Source organism: Sander vitreus, chromosome 15 (genome assembly GCF_031162955.1).
Source record: "Sander vitreus isolate 19-12246 chromosome 15, sanVit1, whole genome shotgun sequence".
In the NCBI taxonomy this organism is placed as follows: domain Eukaryota; kingdom Metazoa; phylum Chordata; class Actinopteri; order Perciformes; family Percidae; genus Sander; species Sander vitreus.
The window spans coordinates 22,826,158-22,848,730 of NC_135869.1; the positions used below are offsets into that span (position 1 = coordinate 22,826,158).

General features: G+C 41.7%; 1 protein-coding gene across 5 annotated transcripts; it reads right to left on the bottom strand.

Annotated features, from left to right (window-relative positions):
• Positions 1–6,876: 6,876 nt before the first annotated feature.
• On the bottom strand, positions 6,877–22,573 carry LOC144529596 (uncharacterized). Of its 5 annotated transcripts, none has more exons than XM_078268757.1 (6): positions 21,684–22,572; positions 20,059–20,226; positions 14,962–15,086; positions 11,207–14,537; positions 11,022–11,054; positions 9,379–9,468 (listed from the first exon to the last, which is right to left on the bottom strand). In XM_078268757.1, the coding sequence occupies exons 1-5, from the start codon at positions 22,134–22,136 to the stop codon at positions 11,025–11,027; spliced, it is 4,107 nt and encodes a 1,368-aa protein (XP_078124883.1). In that variant the 5' UTR covers positions 22,137–22,572; the 3' UTR covers positions 9,379–9,468; positions 11,022–11,024. The 5 variants fall into 5 exon arrangements, with proteins under 5 accessions (XP_078124882.1, XP_078124885.1, XP_078124883.1 ...); XM_078268760.1 differs by having other exon boundaries at positions 9,410–9,468; positions 11,198–14,537; positions 21,684–22,573; XM_078268758.1 differs by having other exon boundaries at positions 9,426–9,486; positions 21,684–22,573.

Genomic DNA, 22,573 nt, shown 5'->3' on the forward strand with positions numbered 1-22,573 from the left:
CCTGAGCAGTTGGCTGAGCAGAAAGGCTGCAGAAGAGTTGTTCCACAGGAAGCCACAGATCATTGTAATGTGTCCTGTCTTTGTCTCCGCTGTGTTGGCTGACAGGCAGCCACAAACATGAGTCACGACGAAGGTCACAACGAAGCTGCTTGTGGCTCAAACACTTAAATACATAAACAGGATAGAGTGTTATCTATCTATCTTTCCACACGTTATGCACAAGTTTATGTGGCACAAAGTAAACTGTGACTTGTATTAACCTCTGCCATGTCCTAAACATTTTTATCCCACTTGATAACAGCGGCCTGTAATTGACTTAAACAATGAAGTTACATTTTCACAATATAAAGGAGCTGGATAATTAGAGCACAGATCCGTCAGAAGAGGTAATGTATAACTACTCCGTTATAGCAATGCTGCCGGTCTGGAAATGACTTGATCCTGATGAGGTAATCGATGACCTTATCAGCCCCTGTAGATACAGTGTAATTGTCATTTTGTGGTAAGGAGCAGTAAAGTCCTCTTGGAAAAAGATCCACAAAAAAAAGATCTTCTCTTATAACCTCCTTGCATCTCTGTCATATTGCGTTGAGGATGTTTCGTTGAACCTCATTCATCCACTGGGCATGAACCTTTTTCTTTTTCTTCCTTGCACAGCTTGTGACACCTACAACAAGTCTCCTCCTGTGCCTCTCTGCAGGGGTTGAATACCTTGCTCAAGGGCTTGATAACATTTGCAAAGGGAGGGGATTTAGCACCTGGATATGGATTTGAAGCTGTGACCTGTAATGAGAGATCCAGAACGTGAATGCTATAACTGCAAAAACGCAAATAACTGTGGACTTTTTTTGACATGCTGCAGATTTATAGCATATCTGAGAGCTTGAAACACCTCTTTCGCTTACACTGGCCTTCACCTTTGGCATGCAAACAGTTTAAATCAAGCCACATACGTGTTCAGGTATACCAAATTCAGTTGTCTGCAGAGTGAAGCTAAACTAAATTGCTTTAGTGAAATTGTGTGTCAGTTGGGAAATGAAGAGCCTACAGAGTCTCTTCCTCTGTAAGATGTCTTTAATTGTGTTCCCTCCCTTCTTACTTCTTTGCCTTAACCTTTTTCTGACAGGATTAATTAAATGCCACTCCAACAATCAGCTGCATGCCAGAGGAGGGAGTGGACCGGAGGATGGTGTGAATGTGTGCGTGTGTGTGTGTGTGTGTGTGTGTGTGTGTGTGTGTGTGACTCTTTTCTCTCTTGTCTCTTTTTTTCCTTTTCGAGGACTCTCCCTGCTGCTCTGCCTTAACACATCCAAAATTACTGTCTGTCTGTCTGTCTGACTGACTGTCTGTCTGTATGTCTGTCTGTCTGCCTGTCTGCCTGTCTGTCTGTCTGTCTGACTGTCTGTCTGTCTCACTGTCTGTCTGTCTGTCTGACTATCTGTCTGTCTGTCTCTGTGTCTCCCTAGTTGGTTGCAGGGCAGCCTGTAGAGCTTGGATGCCCCATCTACTGTGAGACCGAGGCTAAAATATCATCTTACAACATCACACTTTCAATAAAACAACAATGGAGGTAATCTCGAGTGCCTTTCAAAATGTGCCAATTAGCCCTGAGCTAGTCTATGACAGCAGGTTTACTCTCCATCTCTTAAAACCAGGTGTGTCTACAAAGTGCTAGTGTGACATTCACCCAGCGGCTTTATTGTAAAACACAAAGCCTGGGTTTGACCAAAAAACGTTTAAGATGCAATGAATCATGTTTGTGCTTGTGAAAACAGTACCGCTTTTTTACAAAGTGGATGCCCTGTAAGAAATACTGGGGATCGGACTCAGTTCAATGAGTTTTATTTTTGTTATCTTATTTCTTTTAACAGAGTTCTTCAGACCACGTCATTTCATGACAATCATTTTTCTTTCTCAATAAAAATGAATGGAAATGCTCAAATGAATAGACTGTTCGGCTGTTTAGCTCAAAGCATGCCTAAATTCAGCCTCGCAGCCAATGAGCACAACCTGTAATCTGTAATGTTAAAATAAACTTGATTAAGGTCTACATATTTGGTTTGACCAAGGTAACAATGTGCAGTCACAGTTCCAATGAAGTATCCTATGTTTACAGTAATAAACAGGGATTATTGTTACTCAATAAAATTAAACTGGATGTCACCATTTTGATCAGAATGTGTCTGGAGTCCTGTGGCTCTCCTGTTTTCTGTCAATTGCGGAGTATAACCTCTTAATTCATTGACTGTATAGAGCTTGTAGATAGATAGATAGATAGATAGATAGATAGATAGATAGATAGATAGATAGATAGATAGATACTTTATTCATCCCGAGGGAAATTTTAGGCATTCAGTAGCTTAGACAACCATAACAGAACAAACACATACACACATATATCTCACATACATAAAAATCACTCACAGAAATGTAAAGAGTAAACAATCTGTGAAGTGATTACAAAGGTCTGGTATGGACTGACCATGTGATGCAATGAACATGATAAGGTGCTATGGTAGAGTGTGTGCAATGGTGATAGTGCAAAAGTGAACAGTGCAGGGATTGAACAGTGCAATAGCTTATTAAAGCTTATTAAATAGCTTATTAAATATTAACTATGACTATGAAAAGACAAGAATGTAAACATAATAGAATTGCTTGACAAACAAGAAAATAAATAATATACTTTAAGAACAATATATAACAGGAAATAAGTTATAAGATGTAGATGTTATGACCACAGTCCTGATTGTGTAGGAGGGCTGATATAGCCTATAACACAGTCAGGTGTACAGCAGACAAAGTGACTTTGACTTTGGAGCTATTTAATGGAATTTTCCTCCTGCCACTGAATAACAATAAAATGATGATCACTCGACATTTAAGAGGCAAACAACCAAAGTTGGCACCACACTCTGATCTTTCGACGCGAAACAAGCCCATGCACCTGACTTCCCTTTGAAATATGTAAACCGCCTCTCACGCTCTTCCTCCCTGCGAATCCAGACATATAATTCTCCTGGGTGAGGTGTAGCTCGGTCACACTGCTTTAAAATCCATTTCACTATTGCAGCAGGAAATGTGGTCTGTGTTTTTCTTGTGTTTTTTTTTTTTATCCAAATAGGGCATCTGATCCCGTGCAACATATGTATTATTTCTCTAAGTCTATTGGACACCCTGTCAGCTGGAGTTATAAACTGTAAGGCCTCCAGAGTAGGCTACACGAGGCCGTGCGAGAGTTGTTTCTCACAAAGTCTGTGCAGTCAGCGTCTGAATCCGTGCTGCGTTGTGCTGGTTGCTCCCAGAGAAAAAGCAGACAGGTGATGAAACTATTGTACAGCAAAACAATTGTGTAACAGGGCGAGCCCTGCAGCTTCTGCAAGATGACACCACAAAGCACCTGAAGCAGCCTCTTGGTTGCTGCTTCAGTGGCTCTCTGCTGTCCCACCTTTGTTCCCACCAGATGTAACAACCAATAGCCAATCAATTCATTATTTAACATTCAAAGCTGTTATTGTCTACATGTAATCAGTGTTTTCCCAGCGATGTTTGTTCACTGCTAGCTGGTTTTGTTGGTTTCAGACCCAAAAAGTAAATAACTCACATATCCATTCAGTCTTTCATTTATTTACTTATGTAAAGTGTGTAATCAATACTTTATACTACTTATGTCATATTTTTTGCATAAAGTAAGCCAAAAGAATTTTCTTTTTAATATTTTCTGATACACATTTCATCACCATGTTGTTAAAAACATACATAACAGAATTTCAGCATGCTGCTGCTGCATCATTGTCCATCATGTTGTTAAAAAATGTACCCTAGCCCGCTACATATTATAAAGACTCTAAGACACATTAGGGTTTTGATGATAGAGTGACAATCAGCTCTGATACTATTTTCTTCAACATTATCGCCACATCATTCACATACTAAATATGCATTGGAATATTGCTAAACATTCAAACCCAGCAGCAACATCCACTTATATTGAATCCATGGAAAAAAAAAATTACGTAATGTCAGTTCCTCCTTGGAGAAGTTATAATTGACTATTCTCAGACTTTAGAAATCATAAGATGGCTTTTTGTTCCTCTTCGGTCACACAACTGATGCTTCAGTAAAGCACAGAGACCAGGAAAAAAATATCACATGACACTTAACATCTTCATATTCCATCATCGGCCAGTATCGCATGAAGAAATTTAAACGGACGCGTGTCTTTAATCAAGTCCAAACAGGCTAATGGGACACTTCATTACCCAGAGGACCCGAGTGAGCATGACAACGCGCTAATTAAAGAATGACTCAAGTCCTGTGTCGGAAATTTTGATATAAGAGGATGTCTTGACTAAACCCCCAGTCCACCTACACCTTCCTACACACACACACACACACACACACACACACACACACACACACAAGCACACACACACACACACACACACACACACACACACACACGGACATGCACAAGTAAATACGGTGTGTGTGTGTGTGTGTGTGTGTGTGTGTGTGTGTGTGGTGTGTGTGTGTGTGTGTGTGGGGGTGTGAGCCCGTTGGGTCATCCTCGTCTATATTGCGACCCCTGAGGCTGAGTGGAGGTCTGGCATTATCAGTTTGGAGGGCTCAGGCTCAGCTGAATGGATGATGTTTCGATGAGACCTACAAGCCATTGTGTGTGTGTGTGTGTGTGTGTGTGTGTGTGTGTGTGTGTGTGTCTGCCTGCTAGCCAAGTCTCTCATCTCCATATAAATGGCCTGAGGGAGAGGGGATGGTTTCTATTTAAATATGACTGTATGTGTGTGTGTGGTGTGCTATTCTGGGATTGAGCCACAACTATCATACAGTGCAGTCATCCACAAAAACATAACCATCATCATCACAAGACTTCCATGACGGCAAGTGTGTGTGTGAATATGTGTGTGTGTTTCAATGGCAAAGAGATTTGCATGATGTTTGAGATGGTGAGGTAATGAAGCCTCGCAGTGTGTTGCTGCAGCTGAGTTCCGGTTAACGTTGCACAGCTCGCTGACTGAACAGGTTACCTGTGCTTGGCACATATTCACACTACAGATGGCTTTTTCTTTTCTTTTTTCCTTTGGGTTGCTGCTCGTCTGTCCTACATTACTACCATCCATGCTCCACCCCAATTAATAATAAGATAAGATAACAGCAAGCAGTAAACAAACTCCAGGCGAGAAAACAGAGCTTCCCAAATGGGTGATATTGACGGACATTTCTTTTTTCTTAACAATCAGTAAATGTGTGTGATTTAAGGCACCCGGTGTTTTGTGTTCGCAAACAAGTCAGCTATTTTAACAGAGCACTATTGTGCCATATTTTTCCAAAACCAGTAAGGACTTGAAAACCTGTTTTTTTTATTACCATAAACATGGGCACTGTAGTTTATTTTGAGTCACATACACAATCCTTGCTGCTGCAAATACTCAATGCAGCACCAAGTGTGTGAGCTGGTCCGTGGATGCTGGAGTCAACAGTCTATTTTGGAGATTTCATGTCCCCGTGTCTCTTGCTGTATATCTCGGTCTCTCCATCTTTCCCTGCCTCATGCTTTATTCGCAGTTTCTTTCTGTCCCTCGCCTTTTCCCTCTCAGTCACTTCAGATAAGAAGGAGGGATTTCCTGTTTCTCTTTCTCCTCTATCTCTCTGCCTTCTGCATCTCAATCAATCAGTGTGTGTGTGTGTGTGTGTGTGTGTGTGTGTGTGTGTGTGCGTGTGTGAGTGCGTGTCAGTGTCTGAGTCATTCTAAATCTGGATGTGTGACCCAAACGATTCATAAAGCATGTTTCATGGCATGTCTATTTGACAATATGAAATTAGTTTTGTTATACCATCTGTCCTACGGGGGAGGTAGACAAAACCACAGTTAGACTTTACTCCTTTGGTGATACAATGTCCATATATTGTAATCTTTGGCCTAAGCAAAATATATAATCTTTTATTTTTTTTTGTCTCTTTGGAACACTCCTTCATATTGTTTCGATATCTTGTTGCTGATTGTCAGACCTCTTTAATATCTGCCAAATGGTATTTAAAGGTAACGTTTTTCCGATTTTTGTAAATACACTTATTTAATATCTTGCTAAGAGTTAGATCATAAGATTGAACCACTCCCTACATGTAGGTTATTGTAATAATCCGTACAAAAACTGAAGAGTTAAAAAGACAATTCGCCAATTTATGTTTGGTTATTTTGTGCTAAGAGAGGTTAAAATGATATTAGTTCTCAAATATTTGGAGACGAGCCATGGCGCGACATCCAGGTGTTCTCACAGAGCTTACATCAGGAATAATCAGTAGTTTGTGAAAGTGTGCACATCATCTTCTACCCTGCAATAAAGAGATCTCTCCTTCAGTTTCTCTTCCACTTTTCACATAAACATGCAAATTCAGGTGAGCCAATCAGCCGGCGGATGTATCACTTGTCTCTTCTGGCATGCCATAAGCTTTAACAGCATACAGTACATACAACGTTAAACAAATCATGTCAGTAGTTCATAAATTGAAGCTATGAGTTCTTTTACTGTGAAAATCAATTATAAATCATCACACCTGAGCTGCAGATTTTTTTTTGTTTGTTTTTAAAGGAGGAGCTTCTGTGCTCCATGTCTGCAGGTAACATCGGATACAAATGTCCCTTGGGACCATCTTGAACGTGCTATGCTCTTTTGGAAATTTGGTTGCAAGTCACAGCCGTCTCTGACGTGGATTCCAGCTCATATCTGCAGAATTGCAGCGTGCTGTGAAGCTTTTTTTTTTTCAATACCTGTTTTCTTTTCATTTCAACACCTCCCTTAGGAGCAGATTGAAAAATCCAACCCAAAACAAAATGATCACAAGCGCTCGCAGAGCCCAACAGTGATATGGAGATTTACTGCAGTCAAATAAAGCTGGTTTAGAAGTGAAGAGGCAAACAAACATTCAGCACAGTACACAAATTCATTGTCTGTCTCCCATAACAAGATGACAGCCTGGAGCTTCTCTCATTTTGTTGTGTGTGTGTTGTTTTTCTGTCAAACCACACATGAATTATGTACACATCAGCCATTTCATTGATGCCATCAAGGAGTTTATTTGTCATGCAAAACAGCACCTCTGCCCATTTCCACATTCCTTCAAGGGCACCATCTTGTACACTGTCGTCATAGGACATCTGTATCTGTCTTCAGAGTAATTGGTCCGTCTTGTGTGGTGTTGACTGGGCTCGTCTCTAACTTATGCTTTGTTTGGGTACAGACTTCCAGGCGAAAAGGCTTTTGAATGTAAATGGAATATGGTGTAAACAACGAATAAATCAATTGACTGACCCCTTTAGTGTTTCTATGTACAGCACACAATGGAAGAGTACAAAATAACAAGAATAAAGGTCTGAGACATCAAAAAACATTAAGGTGTGATTCTGCATCAACAGTTTTAGCATTCAAATTTGTATTATAAACACTTAAATCCAGAGAAGAGGAGAGACTTGGCTTGTTATAGCACAAATGTGGGACAAATACTGCCACTCAACTCATATAAACACAATAAAAACTGCCACTGTCATGGCGTTAGCCATTTGAACATTTACTTGTCTGCTCACAGAATCTAAAGTGGTGGTAGAGCATATTAAATCTCTGCAATAGCGGTCTGTAACATTCAGTATTTTTTTTTTTATACTTTTTTTTATTTATTTTTATATATTATATATCTGTAATGCAGTACATTTCATGTTTGCTTTCATCAGGTATGTCATTTCAAACTCTATTAATGTGCATTGTAATGACTCCCAGTCACACTGCGCATACAATACTGTATGTTGGAAACACAAATTCACATTGACATAGCACTATCCCGAGATACCATACTAACTGTAACCAAAGAAGATCTCCCACATTTCTAATCTTTCTGAATGAAATGACAAAAAAAGAGAGGAAAAAAACGAGTAAGTGTTTGATTTAAGGAATTTCATTCAAAAGTATCAGTGAATTCAGGAAGCAACTGCTTTTGTTTTTGCACGATCCACAGTATACAAAGTCAAAGCAGCCTATCTAATGTGCAGTATGTAAAAGGCAAACCTCTGGCTTTACATATGATTTACATATGTTCCTGGTGTTCATTTTCTTTGGTCACACAAACAGTTGAAACATTTAATATCCAAGTTTTCATTTAAAAATGGAAAACAACTCCATTATTCAGTTGTTCGATAATTTAGACCAGGTGGGTGAAAAAGCAAAAACCGTGTCATAATTTAGGAGAGGCAGCTATGGTTCAGTTCCAGATGTCCAGGCCACTGGCAGCATCAGAGGTCACAACCTCCTACATTTCAGCCAGAAAAGGCAGCTGGATTTTCAACATGAAAAGAATTTCAAAAGTTTGAGATGCAGCAATGCGAATAAAAATCGTCTCTAAAAAATGAGAAGCCAGGAGAAAAAAGAAAACCACTTATCCAATCACTCTTTGTTTGGTCCAGTAATGGAGCTACGTCCTGCAAAGGTTTCACACTGCCATGTGCAAAACAACTTAAAGTGCGTCCTCTATCAGACGAGACAGACAATCCCACGTCATGGGTCATAGATCAAAGTTCGAACATTCACTAAAAGCGTCAGCAAGACGTAACACTAAGGTTAAAAAAGATGCTGCAGAGCCAAGCCTTGGCTGAGCTCACAGGATAGATTATTATTATTTATATTATTTTGGGAATTTGGGAAAGTACACACACTGGGGCAAGTCAAGCGTTTTTCTTGGAGGTGAGGGGAGATAGTTTTCTATCTTAATTCTTTATTTTAACGTGCCACTTCTTTGGCTTGATGTCTTATAGTATTAAAAACCAGGATGACTGACGTTACCAGACTAGCTGGAGCTCTTACGTCCCTGTACCGGAGAGTTGGCTCTGCCTCTCTTGCTCTGTGCTGGCAGCTTGCTCATCTTGTCCTTCAGGCCCTTGAGGTTGTACAGCCTGCTAAAAGTGAAGCTAAATGGAGCACTTGCTTCTTCCTGCCGACAAGCTTCCCGCAGTGATGCCGTCTGGTTGTGGGAAGGAGGATGGAGCTGTGCCTCTCTGTTAGAGTATGTGTGGCGAAAGGAGGCCGGGGATTTTGGGTAAGGATGTTGATTCTGCGACTGGCCAACTACCGTCCTGCCCTGGGCTGCTAGAGGCTGTTGAAAGAGGAGGCTGTGCTGGCCGTGGGGGGCTTTGGCTTGCTTCCGCCCTGCTGCAGACCCGACAGCCCTCGCCGTTACTGGAAGAGGGGGTGTGGATGGCGGTTTGCGAGGGGATGAGGTATTATCCAAGACCGGGAAACTACTTTGGAGCGCATTGCTTTCTGCCTGGTTCAGCTGACGGCTTCCCCAGGGACGAGGCTGGGTGGCTGAGAGGGGTCGAGGGGGTCTGGATGGTCGGGAAGGGAAGGACCCTCCACTGTCTTGCTGCTGTCCTCGAGTGGTTTTGGGAGAAGTGTGCAAAAGCTAGAGAAAGAGAAGAGACTGGAGATAAGAAGAAATGTATAATGTATGTATAATCAATTGACCGGGGTTTATTATAACACCAATGTCTTATATTGTATTCTATTAGTGTGCTGGTTTCTCTACAATACAGTGTAACAGGTTTTTGCACTTACAAATGCAGTGCCGAGCGTTGGAAAAGAGAGGTACTTGGGTGCAATTATGAGATCGGTTTTATTGCAGCTCTTGTTAACATTACATGACAGAACGAAGTTAAAACATGCCAGCAACACTTCACTGACTGGTAAGGACTATTGTTAGAGAAAAAGCATAGAGTCAGTTCAACGGCGAGTGAGTTAAACTACGGCATAAATGTGAAACCATCAATCTTTTACCGATTCATCAATATTGCATCGGTGTGTGACTGCGTGCGGCGCCTCATTAAAAGTATGTCACTTTAAATCACACACAGTCTCCTTGTTCAATAATGAACAAGTATCGTGTGCTTAGTGATGCACTGCTGGCATACACAGTTCACAGAAAGATCATTTTGGTTAATGCAGTGAGGGAAAACCTAGCATGACTTTAAAAGGTAATTCACATTTATATTTACTTCATGATTAAATACATAACATGAGTCAAACTTGTCACTCAAGGTTCATTTTCATTAAACGTTAGCTAATTAGATCAAAAGGGTCAATTAAAGTACAAGTTTTATAATTTGAGACAAACTCTTGTTAAATTTTTTGCTGAGAGTTAGATGAGAAGATTGATACCACTCTCGTGTCTGTATGAAGAGGGTTTTTTTTTTTCACGTAAAATAAAACCACACTTTAGAGCAGCGCTTACTAAAGCCAAACATACGCTTACTTGCCTGGTTCTGTCCAAATGTAACAAAATCTATCTACCAGCACGTGTAGACTAAAGATAACTTGTGTGTTTAATCTGTACAAAAAAACATTGGTGTAAAAACGACAAATCATCCTTTTACGGGAGTGTCCTCTTGCCTGGCAACTGTTAAAGCCCCCTGTTTCCAGTCTTTGTGCTAAGCTAAGTTAGCCAGCTGCTGGCAGCAGATTCACATTTTCGGTACAGACAGTCTATGCTACAGAAATGTATCAAATGTGTATGAGCGGTATAAAAAATCTCATCTAACTTTCGGCAAGGAAGCAAATTAGCGTATTTCCCATTAAACTTTTCCTATAAAGCTTAAATCCATCATTTTTAAAACTAATATGTCATTATTATCATATCCTTTGGCATGGTGCAGTGTGGTGAAATACCACCAATCAGAATTATCAGTGAATGGAGAAATTCAGAAATGTTTTATCACTTAAGACATTAATATTCACACCTTAAATCTAACTTCAACATCTAACATCAAGATAAAATATCTGCACAAATATTATACTTGGTGCTGTAAGAATGCTAAATGTTACTGGTTGCATTTTTAAAACTGCTGAATGATGATGATTTCTCTTCCTTGCAGGTAAACTACTGTCACTACCACTTTTTATGAAATATAAAGACGTACACTAGGTCCACTAGGTTCTAAAAAGTGGGTAAACTGTGCTTACCCTTTACATCACTGGTGTACGCTGAACAGAATACTGCAAAGTTTAGAAATTAGAAAATTAAAGAAAAGTATACATCATTTTAATTAGGTGACCTGCACAGTGGCTTCAAGAGCTATTTTTGATGATGAGGAGGAGAATTACTTTGAATATAAAGATGCAAACTTCCGCCTCCTTACTGTTCATACCTTCTGTCCATCAGTCTCTGTGGCTGAATGGGGCCTGTCTCTCCTCTCCACACTGTTGGGACCTAATGGCGCCTTGTCAACTGCCTTCTCTTCGTCTGCTCTCTTTTCCTCAGAAGATGCCTTCTTTGGTTGAAGGTCACCTGTGGCCAATTGCTTTAGCTCCGTTCTATCGTTGGTTAATTCTTCTGGAGTCACTCCTCCGTCGACCGCTCTCCCTGCTGCCGAATGGTTCAGCACCATCTTTCTCTTCGGGGGTTGGTATTGAGCCTCCTCGTTTTTTTCTACTGCCTCTTTCGAATCTTTACCTTGTTTAAAATGGTCGGCTGTTCTCTTAGCTTCCTCGCTGCCTCTCCTCTCCGTCCCCTGCTTATCCCCCTCTGTCCTCCTCTCTGCCACACTCAGTTTCCTCCCATTTTCATCCTCTTCTCTCCCACCCTCTTCTTCATTTGCGGTTTGTTTTTCCTCCACCATTTTAACTTCCTTCTCAAGTAAAGGAGACGAAGAGGAGACTCTAGCAGGCCTAGACAAACTCTGTGTTTCACTGCTCGAGGCATTCCTGTCTGTAGCGCCTAATGTAGCAGCACGAGTGTTAGAATTTACGCGTGCAGGACTGGTGGTGATGGTTGTATCATTAGGAGTATTTGTGTGTGTAACGCAAACAGGATCCTCTGTCCTCCCGTGGTTGCTGGAAGCTGCTCGCTCCAAAACAGCCTCGTGGAAAGTAGAGTTGTCACATTCGTAATACGAATCCTCTGAGGTGGTGGACAGAGCGGAGTCCGCTCTTGGTGAGAAATACTCGTCGGGCGAAGGCGTTTGAAAGTCTGGAGTGTATGACCGTGGATCCGGCGTGTGCGTTCGTAAGTCAGAGGTGGGCGTAAGTGGAAGATACCCGTCTGGAGTTGGAGTGCGTATGAGTGAACTTGATTCTCTCTCAGGCGTCATCAAACGTAAGTCTGGCATGAGTTTTTCGGGGAGACGTAAACGCAGGGGTCCTTCAGGTGTGTGTGTGCTTCCCCGTTCTTTAGGAGTTTGTTCCTGAAAGCTGCCATGTGTGTTATGTTTTGCAGCGGGTATGTCGTCTGTTTTGTTGTCTGTGTGGTGTGCTGGTGTGAAACCAGGATTACCTTGTGCGTCTGTGACTGATGTGTGTTTGCTGTCACCAGCACTGTCTTTGGATAAGTGTGTGGAAGAAACAGGAGTGTGTGTTGGAGCTTTTATGGAATCCACAGTTTCTAATGTATCTATATATTGTGGCAACTCACTATATGATATTCTCTGAGGTACATGTGCTCTTGCAAGGTATGTTTTGCCTTCTGTCACACGCTCACTTTTTTCACTTGGTCCTTTAGAAAACTCACAGCCTGTTAAAGCTCTTTCTGGAGCCTTTATCTCTGTCTGTAGTGTGGCTACACAGTCTATCTGTGGGGTTAATTTGCAGTCTATCAACGTCAAAGTCTTGGGCTCGACATCGTTTGGAATAATTTCTTGACTATTCAAACTCTCTGCCTTTGGCGCATCAGCAATGAAAACATCAGACTGTTCTTCTAAGTTGTTTCCAGCGACAAACTGCATTCTTGCAATGTCATCATGTCGTCCAACTATTTCATTCTTTGTCTCTTGGGAAGTCCCACTCTGTTTTTGCCGTAGAGCTCTTTCTGTGTTCTCTGCATCTTTCTGGGCTCCTGTCTCGCTTCCACTGTTTGTTGTCTCAGGCAATTTTTCTGGCGATGTCTGCGCCACGGTTGCTACATCGGGCTCATCATGGACCGCGAGCGGCCCTATGCTCGCCTCAGGCCTCCTGACAACACTTAACTCCGGCAGCTTCTGGCCATTGCCCATGACGCCACCTTTGATAACTAGCTGGAGCGTACGAGGTTTAGGGATGGGTGGGGTTGAGTTCAAACATGGGGATGGTGAGGAAGAGGGAGGGGGAGGATTGAGAGTTGTAAGAGAAGAGGTGAAAGGAGGAATGGAGGAAGAAGAGCTGGTGGAAGACAAAGAAGAACAGGAACCGGGAGTCGTGCTTGTAGTAATGGAGACGAGATTGTTTTCAGAAAGGGAGGTTGAACTGACAGACGGAGAGCACGTGGCAGAAGTAGAAGAGGAGGACATGTGGCTGTTGACGGTGGGAGTCTGGATGTTAGGAGTCATTTCAGAGAGGTTTTGTGGCTGCGTGTGTGATTCTGTATGTGGCAGCACCGTCTTCGTTTGTGCCTGTGATTCTGTGTTTGAGTCAGTGGGACACAGATGTGAGGCTTGTGTACTGCTCGACTTCAGTACGTGCGACCTGTGCACAGTATCATGTCGTTGTGTGTTTAAATCACTTTCTGCTTCTTTTTTAGTGTTCGATCCGGGGAGGGTGGTGACAGTTTGTGTGGTGTGTGAAGGCCTCCCAATGGTAGGAGTGGATGCGTTGCTGCTAGATTGGCGAGGTGTGTGTGCATTGAGAGAAAGTGTGGTGTTGTGGCTTGTATCTTGGTTGGTGGGTGTGTCTGAGTGCCGTTTGTTCTCAATGTTGAGAGTCTTAGTCGTGTCTTTGTTGGATTCACACTTTGGTCCAGATGCAGGTGATTTCTGTGCAGGTGCCTCTGCTTTGCCTTTGACGTCACCAGGCCCTGCATTGACTTGTGTTGGCTGTGCTATGCCTACCAGCGACTCTTCAGCCTTTGTTTTATCTTGTGCTAGTTGGAGTTTATTCATCTCCTCATATTTAGCAGTAAACTGTCTGGGCTTGGCGACTTCTGGCAGGATTTCCTTAGGCATGCTGAATGGACTGCTAAACCTGATTGCTTGGCTGGTTTCAAACATCTCAGATCTCTGTAGATGGACCTGATTCGGTTTGCTGGCATCACGAATGTTAATGAACCCAATTACATCACTAGGGGGATCAGGTTCTGGCCAGGTGGGCAGGTATGACATCAAGCATGCTTTCTCTAGATTGGTGAGTCCGGGGTGGATGGAAGGAGTCTCTTGTATGGCTTCTTTGTCAGCCCTACTCCGCCTCCCCTTCTTGGTTTCTGTGTTCTTGGAATTATTTGGATTTTGGATTTCTTTGGGGCCAGCAGAAGGGGTGGGGCTAGGGTTGCCTAAGGTAACCAGGGCATATTTGGGGCTGTACAGTTTCCTTGCAATATCAGCAGAAAGAGGGGCTACTGAGACTGGCTGTGGGAGGGCCTCCAACTCAGGTTCAGGCTCCGTGGCGACCTTCCGGAGGTCAGCCAAGCTGGAGGTTGAGTAGAGGATGCGAAACAGCCTGTCGAAGGCCTCCACTGTCTGGCCTGTAACCACGGTGATGAGACTTGTGTCCAGACGCGATGACATCCAAGTGAAACTACAGAACATACAGCAAATACAAAGTTAGACTACTTTGAAGTAAAACAAAGACATTGCAAAACAAACTTAATAAAAAGTATAAACAGCAATAACTGAACCAGGCTGACAACTGGGGCAACTATGCACATATGTGGATGGTGAACAGCCTCCAATTAACCTGAAGTGCAGAGCCAAAAGTAAATGCATATTTGTCCAACTACTTAGGGACTGTACAGTAAATGCATTTGTTTTTGTTGTAAATTGAATAATAATAATGCTACCGAACATGAACAGATTTTCTTTATTCGCATCTATCCATGCCACAAACAAAGACAGGCACAGCACACAGAGATAATCTGTTCACACACACACACACACACACACACACACACACACACACACACACACACACACACACACAGTGTGTGAGTGTGTTCACTGACCTGTACGACCCAGACACAGCTTTGTCGCCATCAATGAACATGAATCTGTGTCCCATTCGCCCTGTGACTTTGGTGCAGGACCGAGTGTAGAACTCTGCTCCATCTGTGCAGCGTACACGAAGGTTCTGTAACACACATTGATAGATGTCATATCTTCTCCAGATTCAGAGCTAACTTTATAACCTGGGACCTGCGTGATGTAGAGTTGCAAAACAATGACAAGGAAAACTAACCAGAAATTACAATCACAACAAATATTCATAGCATTTAGTATCAAGCATACAAAGAACAAAAGTTATTTTCATAATTTCTTGAGGTGAGGTTATCTTTCTTTTGGAATATTTATTGGCTGATTGATGGCCAGGGTACTGTATGTGTAAATAAAATGAAAAGGGCAGGCATACTGCACAGACCTGTGTACTGTCTTACCAGCATCATCCTCTAACTACTGTAATGTGATTAAAGCATTAAATTATGCTCACAATGACACTTGTAAAGCACATGTTATGTAGACAGAATACCAATTTGGACATACATGTGTTTTAAGCCAAATGTTCTCAAACTATGCTGACGTTTTTCACGTGCACATCTAACCCTAAAAAAAAGAAGCTTTAACAAACTGTAGTCTGTATGTGTAACCCACAACTGTTTGTTAGAAATATAAGGCCTTTTTAATAAAAAACTGTGTTGCCATACTTAGACAGTAGGAGCAGTAACGTACCACTTTCCGCCCTAAATTTAAGCACATCGCTCCGCTGTTTCAAACTGCTGATCAATTACACATACCACATCCAATGTATGTTACTCTTACACAAACAACATGATGTTAAGTCCCATGGATTCTGAGTTAACCTCTATCTTTTCTTGATTAGAGTGCTGCATTTCACACCATGGACCACACCATTCTCGTCAATTGTCTCGACCTTTGTTGGTCTGTGTTGGAGCTTGCCCGCTTTGCTTATCTCTGTCTGACAAACACGGCACATATACTGTAAAAGATACTTCTGTATCAGGCTTTCCTCCAATTAAAACCTGGTGTCCTGCAGGGCTCAGTTCTCTGTCCACTTAAGATGCTTCCTGCATTGGAAAGCAAAAAAGACTGTTACTTTCTTGTTTGGTCCAGCCAGATAAGGTTGTCTTTTGAAAATGTTTCCATAATCCATGATGGCAACACAATCTCATAGTTTAGAATTTAGTGTGATGGATTTATTTTTTTGTTGCATAGTGCACATATAAGCAAAGCCACCCTGACGGGCCTCCAGGTGTGACATGTACTAAAGTTCATGATAATAAATGGATAGTACAGTTCATGGTGCTGTATACCTTTCAGATAAGAGATTACACATGAAAGGTACCTTAAGCTAAACACTTTGTCTCAGTTCTCTCACTCTGACTCACTTCATTTCTTTGTTTCTTCTACCCTCCTTTCTTTTCTTTCTATAGAACAGACTTGCTTACCAACATCTGTACGAAAATACACTATTTATAAAATATACTAATTTTGGCATAGACATATGCAGCCCTTTTTTGATGGAATTTGGTTCCCTTGGTTTCCCATAATCCATTCTTTGTCCCCAGTTGTTTATTGGAGTGTTCACGTAGTCCTTAAAAACTAGGAAACTGAAACATCATGTGATGCAGGTGTTTAGTTTACGTTGGTGATGAGTGAATGGTACATATACAAGCAGCCCTACATAGTGTAAATAATAGACCTTGAATATGGGGTTTATTTTGTCCGTTAAATGCAAGGAAATGTGGGATCACAAACCGTTAAACAAAAACTGCAACCCAAAATCCCTATCATTCCAAAATATGGCAAATACATACAATGTGATATGTAAAGTGAAATACAGCTTCAGCTTGACTGTGTTGTCTACCTGACATTGTTTGGTAGTAGATGTCCAGCTCTTGATAGGCTGTTTGAGGTCCCCCTAGAACATTTGACTAACACACCATTACTTTGGTTGTTGTGAGTTTAGATAAGGCCTTTAGGTCCGCTGAAAGACACAACTTCATGAGCCACGTCTGTACAGAGGGGCCAGGTTCTGAACAATGCAGAATGCAGCCAACAAGTTATATAACCAGTTGTCTTGATGCAGCAGATTATTTCTGGTGTGGCTTGTCTCACAGCAGAAATTTTTTTTTCCCTTCCTCTTTTGGTCACACCCTTAACTCTTTTTCCCTCAGTACATTCCTTTTGACAACTGATTTGATAAAATCAGCAAATTGCATTTCTCTGCGTGTGTATTCAGCTCTAAACTGTATGTTAAGTGGTTGTGCCAGAAAGAATTTTATGTGAAAAAACAACCACCAAACACACTAAAATTGCAGAGTGTACAGAGCTACAGAGAACAACATCCAAACTAACTGAGACACTGTGGATTTGTTCATTTTACAAAAATACTCTCTGTCCACATCCGAAAGGGTCAAGGGTCACTGTTATAGAGTTGAAACCCCCCTCTGACTGAAGAGTAAGAAGAATCTGGCACCACTTATCTGATCCTCCTCCTTCCTGTCTATCCACTCCTCCACCTACTACCTCTTGTCACTTATGGTGCACAGTGAAAACTCACATTAGTCACATCTGTCTTCTACTCTTCTGCGAATCATCCTCAATTCAGCATCCCAGACTTCAGTCCCCGACGTATTGGGAGAGTTTGCGTTAGCTGCGTATCACTGTTCCTGGTCATAACCAGGCCACTTGTACAACTGTACCCTGGGCTATCACATTTTTTGTGATGCCACATAGTAGCCACAGTGACAGGATTCTGTCAGAGACTTGCGTAGAAGGATACAGGACAGTTTAATAGGCAGATCCCAGCACAGACACAGTATATGACCGAGATATGGATATGCAAGGTTTTTATGGCCAAGTGTATAGTAGCTCTAAGTATGCCAGCTGTCAAACACGTCTCGTTGAGCTCCATAAAAACCCTGGATCTCTTTGTTAACACCGCGTTGTGAGCAAGTGAACCACACAGCAGCTTAAAAAAATAAATATCACCTATAACGATATTTGCTCTGATTACAAGTGTCAACATGTGACGCCAGCAGAGGTGATTTGGGTTAAAATAACAACTGCTTTGCATGTATTTCTGCAACATTTCTCAAGTGTACCATGCCTGAGCGGTACACCTGTGCTACAGAATATTGTACAAAATGGGAAACCATTCAAGGCAAGCTGTGACACCGGCTTTGTTGTCCTAATGCATAGCCATTCTGTGATCAAACATTTGACTAATTCAAATGTAAGGCAACTTCAGGCCAGAGTGCACAGTGCAGCTGCATTACTGTCGGCAGGTTTGCACACTGTATTTGGGGCCAAAAACATGATTGAGACTAAGAATGTAAATAAAAACAACAAAATACCAGATATTTCAAAAAGCAGGCAGTTGCAATGAGAATAAAACAGGTAGAAAACCTCACAGCATTGCGCAAATGCATGTGTGTGTTTCTAGTAACATCTCTTGAGGTCTCTTAAATACAGATTTCTGCTTCTTCAATGTATCACTTCTTCCTTCCGAATACTGATCCAAACCACTATTTATCTCAACAGTAAATTAAACTTTGAAAAATAATAAGTCGGGTTGGGAACCTTCGTGGAAATGATCCAACCCCTCCTCTACTGTATATTGGGTTATCTAAATGATTCTCATATAGCAAGGAGGAACAACGCAGCAGCACTGAAGCAAGCAAGTACAAAGTCTGACTTCCACTTACCAAATACTGCACTGTTAAATGCTAACCATTATTGGCCTGTTAGGGTTGTTGAAATGAATCACTGAATCGATGCATCGTGATGCGGACATGGACGATTCTGCATCGATGCAGTGGTGCCATAATCAATTATTGCCTACTGATGTTGCTTGTTGATTTTCCAGGCGCTCCATCTTTTGTGTTTGCCTTTTGTCTGTTGTCTGCTGTGTTCAGACTTGATTACATTCAGGTAGTGTCTTTTTTAGGAGCAAGATACAATAAAAAAGGGGAGTTCATATATATATATATATATATATATATATATATACGACTTTACGAATTTAGTTTATAAAAAATCAAGTGTAGCAATACATAATAATGTTGAGGAGGTGACGCATCGTGTTGATATCGAATCAATTCGAATCGTCGACAGGATAATCGTAATCGAATCGTGAGACCAGTAAAGAGTCACACCCCTATGGCCTATCATCTACAGAAACATTTTTATAGGCTGACTTGGCACCTTGATTTGACCTTGATTGAAGATTAAGTCAAGAATACAATTCATTGAAGATAGCGTTGTATTTTGTCTTACTTACTTCTGTGTGTCCCAACATGCCTAAAATGTGTTTTATAACTTGTGTTTTTCATGGTAACCGGCCAATTACGAGAATTATCTATGGTACAGTGCCAGCTGGGAGGTTTTGCTGGTTGTTATGGAACTCTGGTGAGTGTGTGTGTGTGTGTGTGTGTGTGTGTGTGTGTGTGTGTGTGGGTGTGTGGGTGTGAGAGAGAGAGACATAGAGAGAGAGAGAAAGAAAGAAAGAAAGAAAGAAAGAAAGAAAGAAAGAAAGAGATGACATGTGCTTTCATTTATCCATGCTAATAAAAACCTTTTGACTTCAATTATTTGTCATTCTTTCAAAAGATCATTTGTTCTACAACAGTGCCTTGCAGATGTATTTTAGTCAAATGAGGGAATCATTTTCTGCATTTCTGAACATGTGAAACCCCCCCCCCCCACTAGCCAAAGGTCAAAGATTCATTCTCCGTTAGTAAAACATTTACTCTATATAGAATTGGAACTAGGACATTTTATCCTTTCACAATTGATAATGAACTTTTCACTGGTTATCATGACAAACGCCAATATGTCTTATTCAGTCTCCCCAACAGCGTGATCTAGACCAAAATATGGCCATGCAATTTAGCCGAAGGAATAATGTTACAATTTCCCTAGTGCAAAAGCTACATAAGAATCCAATTAGAAAATTACCATGGATTTTACTGAGCACACATTTACTCCAGATTGATTATGGGGAATTTTGAGTATTTGACTTCACTTTAAGTATGACTAATCCTTGGTCTTTGATGCTAAACGTCAGAGCGGCGCTGACTCACCTTAAGGTGTCCCGCATGCATGTTGGCTCTCTGACACATGGACAGGAAATGAGGTAGTGTTGTGCGTTCCAACAGGATGTAGACCGAAACCTTCCTCTTGAAACCAGCATCTAGCAAATCTCTGAAGATGTCGACATCAGTGAACACATCCATCACCACTGCTATTACCTGGAGACAAACACGTACAACTTACATTACACACGTGGTAAAATCCCTATGACATACATGTCATGCATACACAGTTTATGCATGCAGGTAAGTAAATACATGCTCACACTTTACATTACGTCGCAGTAGGATCAAGCCTCAGGCTATGGCTGGGCAATATATTATATCTTATATCGATATATAAGGCTAGATATGATTTAAAATTTTGGATATTGCAATATTGTAATACAACATAGGTGTTGTCTTTTCCTGGTTTTAAAGGCTACATTACAGTAAAGTGATGCAATTACCAGACTGTTCTAGCTGTTCTGTTATGTGCCTTTACCCACTTAGTCATTATATCCACATTACTGATGATTATTTATCAAAAATATTATTGTGTAAATATTGTGAAAGCACCAATAGTCAACCCTACAATATCGCCTCAATATCGACATTGATGTATTTGGTCAAATATATCGTGATATTTAACTTTCTCCATATCGCCCAGCTCTACCTCAGGCGTGACGTCAGTGTGAGTATACAGTTTACTCTTTCCTGCCAAGACAAATAAGATTCAAGTTGTTCCCTAGGTTTAAATTAAATCATCACACACACATTTTTCCTGAGCAAAAGAAAATTCTGTAGGAAATAATTAAGGAAGTTTTGCACATTTTCCCAGGTCTCCAATGATATGACCCATATATCTTTTTTTTATATCTCTTCAGGAAAATGCCCATTGGATGTTTTAGTCAAGTAACACTAAGAACAGCTGCTTAGAAATAAAAACATGTCACATAAACGTGTTGTCTTCGGACGAGTCAGCTGCATGAACTGACATAAGCTCACACTCATGTACATGATAATGCGCATAATCATGCAAATATACAACATAACAAACCATGTTAGTGTGCGGCACTTCTTTTAGTCCCAGATAATAAAGCAGTTTAATCAAGCTGCACTTTACTCTTTATTGTCTCATTTGGTCATCAGTCTGTACTCTGACCTCATACTGACTGAGAGCCATGGCTACTCACGGTAACATTATATAACAGTACAGTTAATATTTTAAATGGGTAGAGTAGGTCAGGGAATGAACATACCAGACATTCATTCATGCATAAGCAACACAGGAGAGCACATATACAGCACAGACAAAGATTGAGATACAAATATCGACTATATAGGCCTATATAGGTCTTATATTAAGCAGGCAGAGCTAAACAGAGATTTATATTTTCATTAATCAAGTAGGCTATCTCAAATAAGGGGAAAACACCTTCAACTGCTTATAGCCTACACATATGTTTAATTGTAGGTTATTATTTTTATGGCTTAATATTGCTGTAGACCATGTGAAATGAGTTACTTACTGAGAAACTTTAGGATATAGGCCTAGCAGTCTAATTTATTTCTAAAGTGAAAATTAGGGCTTAAACATAGACCTACAGGACATTGCAAATAGTGGCCCAACATACCTTTTGCGCCTGCGCAATCATTTTTCTGACAACCTCTTTGATGTGCGCCTGACCTTCCAGGGGTGGCTGCGCGTACACAGTAGTGCGCGTCACCCCCCGATAAGACGCGCTGTCCGGCCAGCCCAGGTCCATCTGCGGGATGGACGTATCCGACAAGTCGGGCCAGTAGTGCAGTGACAGCGGGGGCTCGTCGTCCTCGGCATTCTCCGGGAAGAGGTCCGTGCCCGGGTCATAGGGCTTCACCACCTCGGCGAGAGTTTCCAACTCCGGGTCCGAAAGGAAGCCTCGCAGGCCGCGAGCCTCCAGGTACTTAACAAACGCCTCGCGACCATGCCGCAGGAAAGTCTCCAGCGCGAGCCGCTGGTCTTCGCAGTACAAGAACTCCGGTTTGGACTCGTGCCTCCGCGGGTTCACGTGGTTATCGTCCAGGCACTGTATCTGGGACAGAGCCATGTCTCCAGCACAAAATAACCCACCAAGTTTCACGGCACAGTTCCTCTCCCAAACCTATGTAGACTGTGGGTAAAGAAAGCAGCCTAACACGTTCTAATTGCTCCTCTGTGGTTTAAACAGCTGAGCAGTTTAGTTCCAGACTTCATGTGGTCCCCTTCTTCGGTTAGCCTTGTAATTCCTTTCACCGGCCATGATGCATTAACACTCCGCCATGTCATTCCCAGTTCCAAATGAAGAACTTGACCGGCCAGAGAGAGTGAATGAGTGACACCCCGCTGATGGCACCGCCCGACAGGTGTGACCCTGACAGGCAAAACATCCACCCACATACGAAAAATGCGCACCTTTGCCACGTGACCTGTACGGCTTTCCTATAGTGTGTGTCTGTGTGCGCGCGCTGTGGAATGAGAAGTGGCCGGTAGCCTATGTGTTTAAGT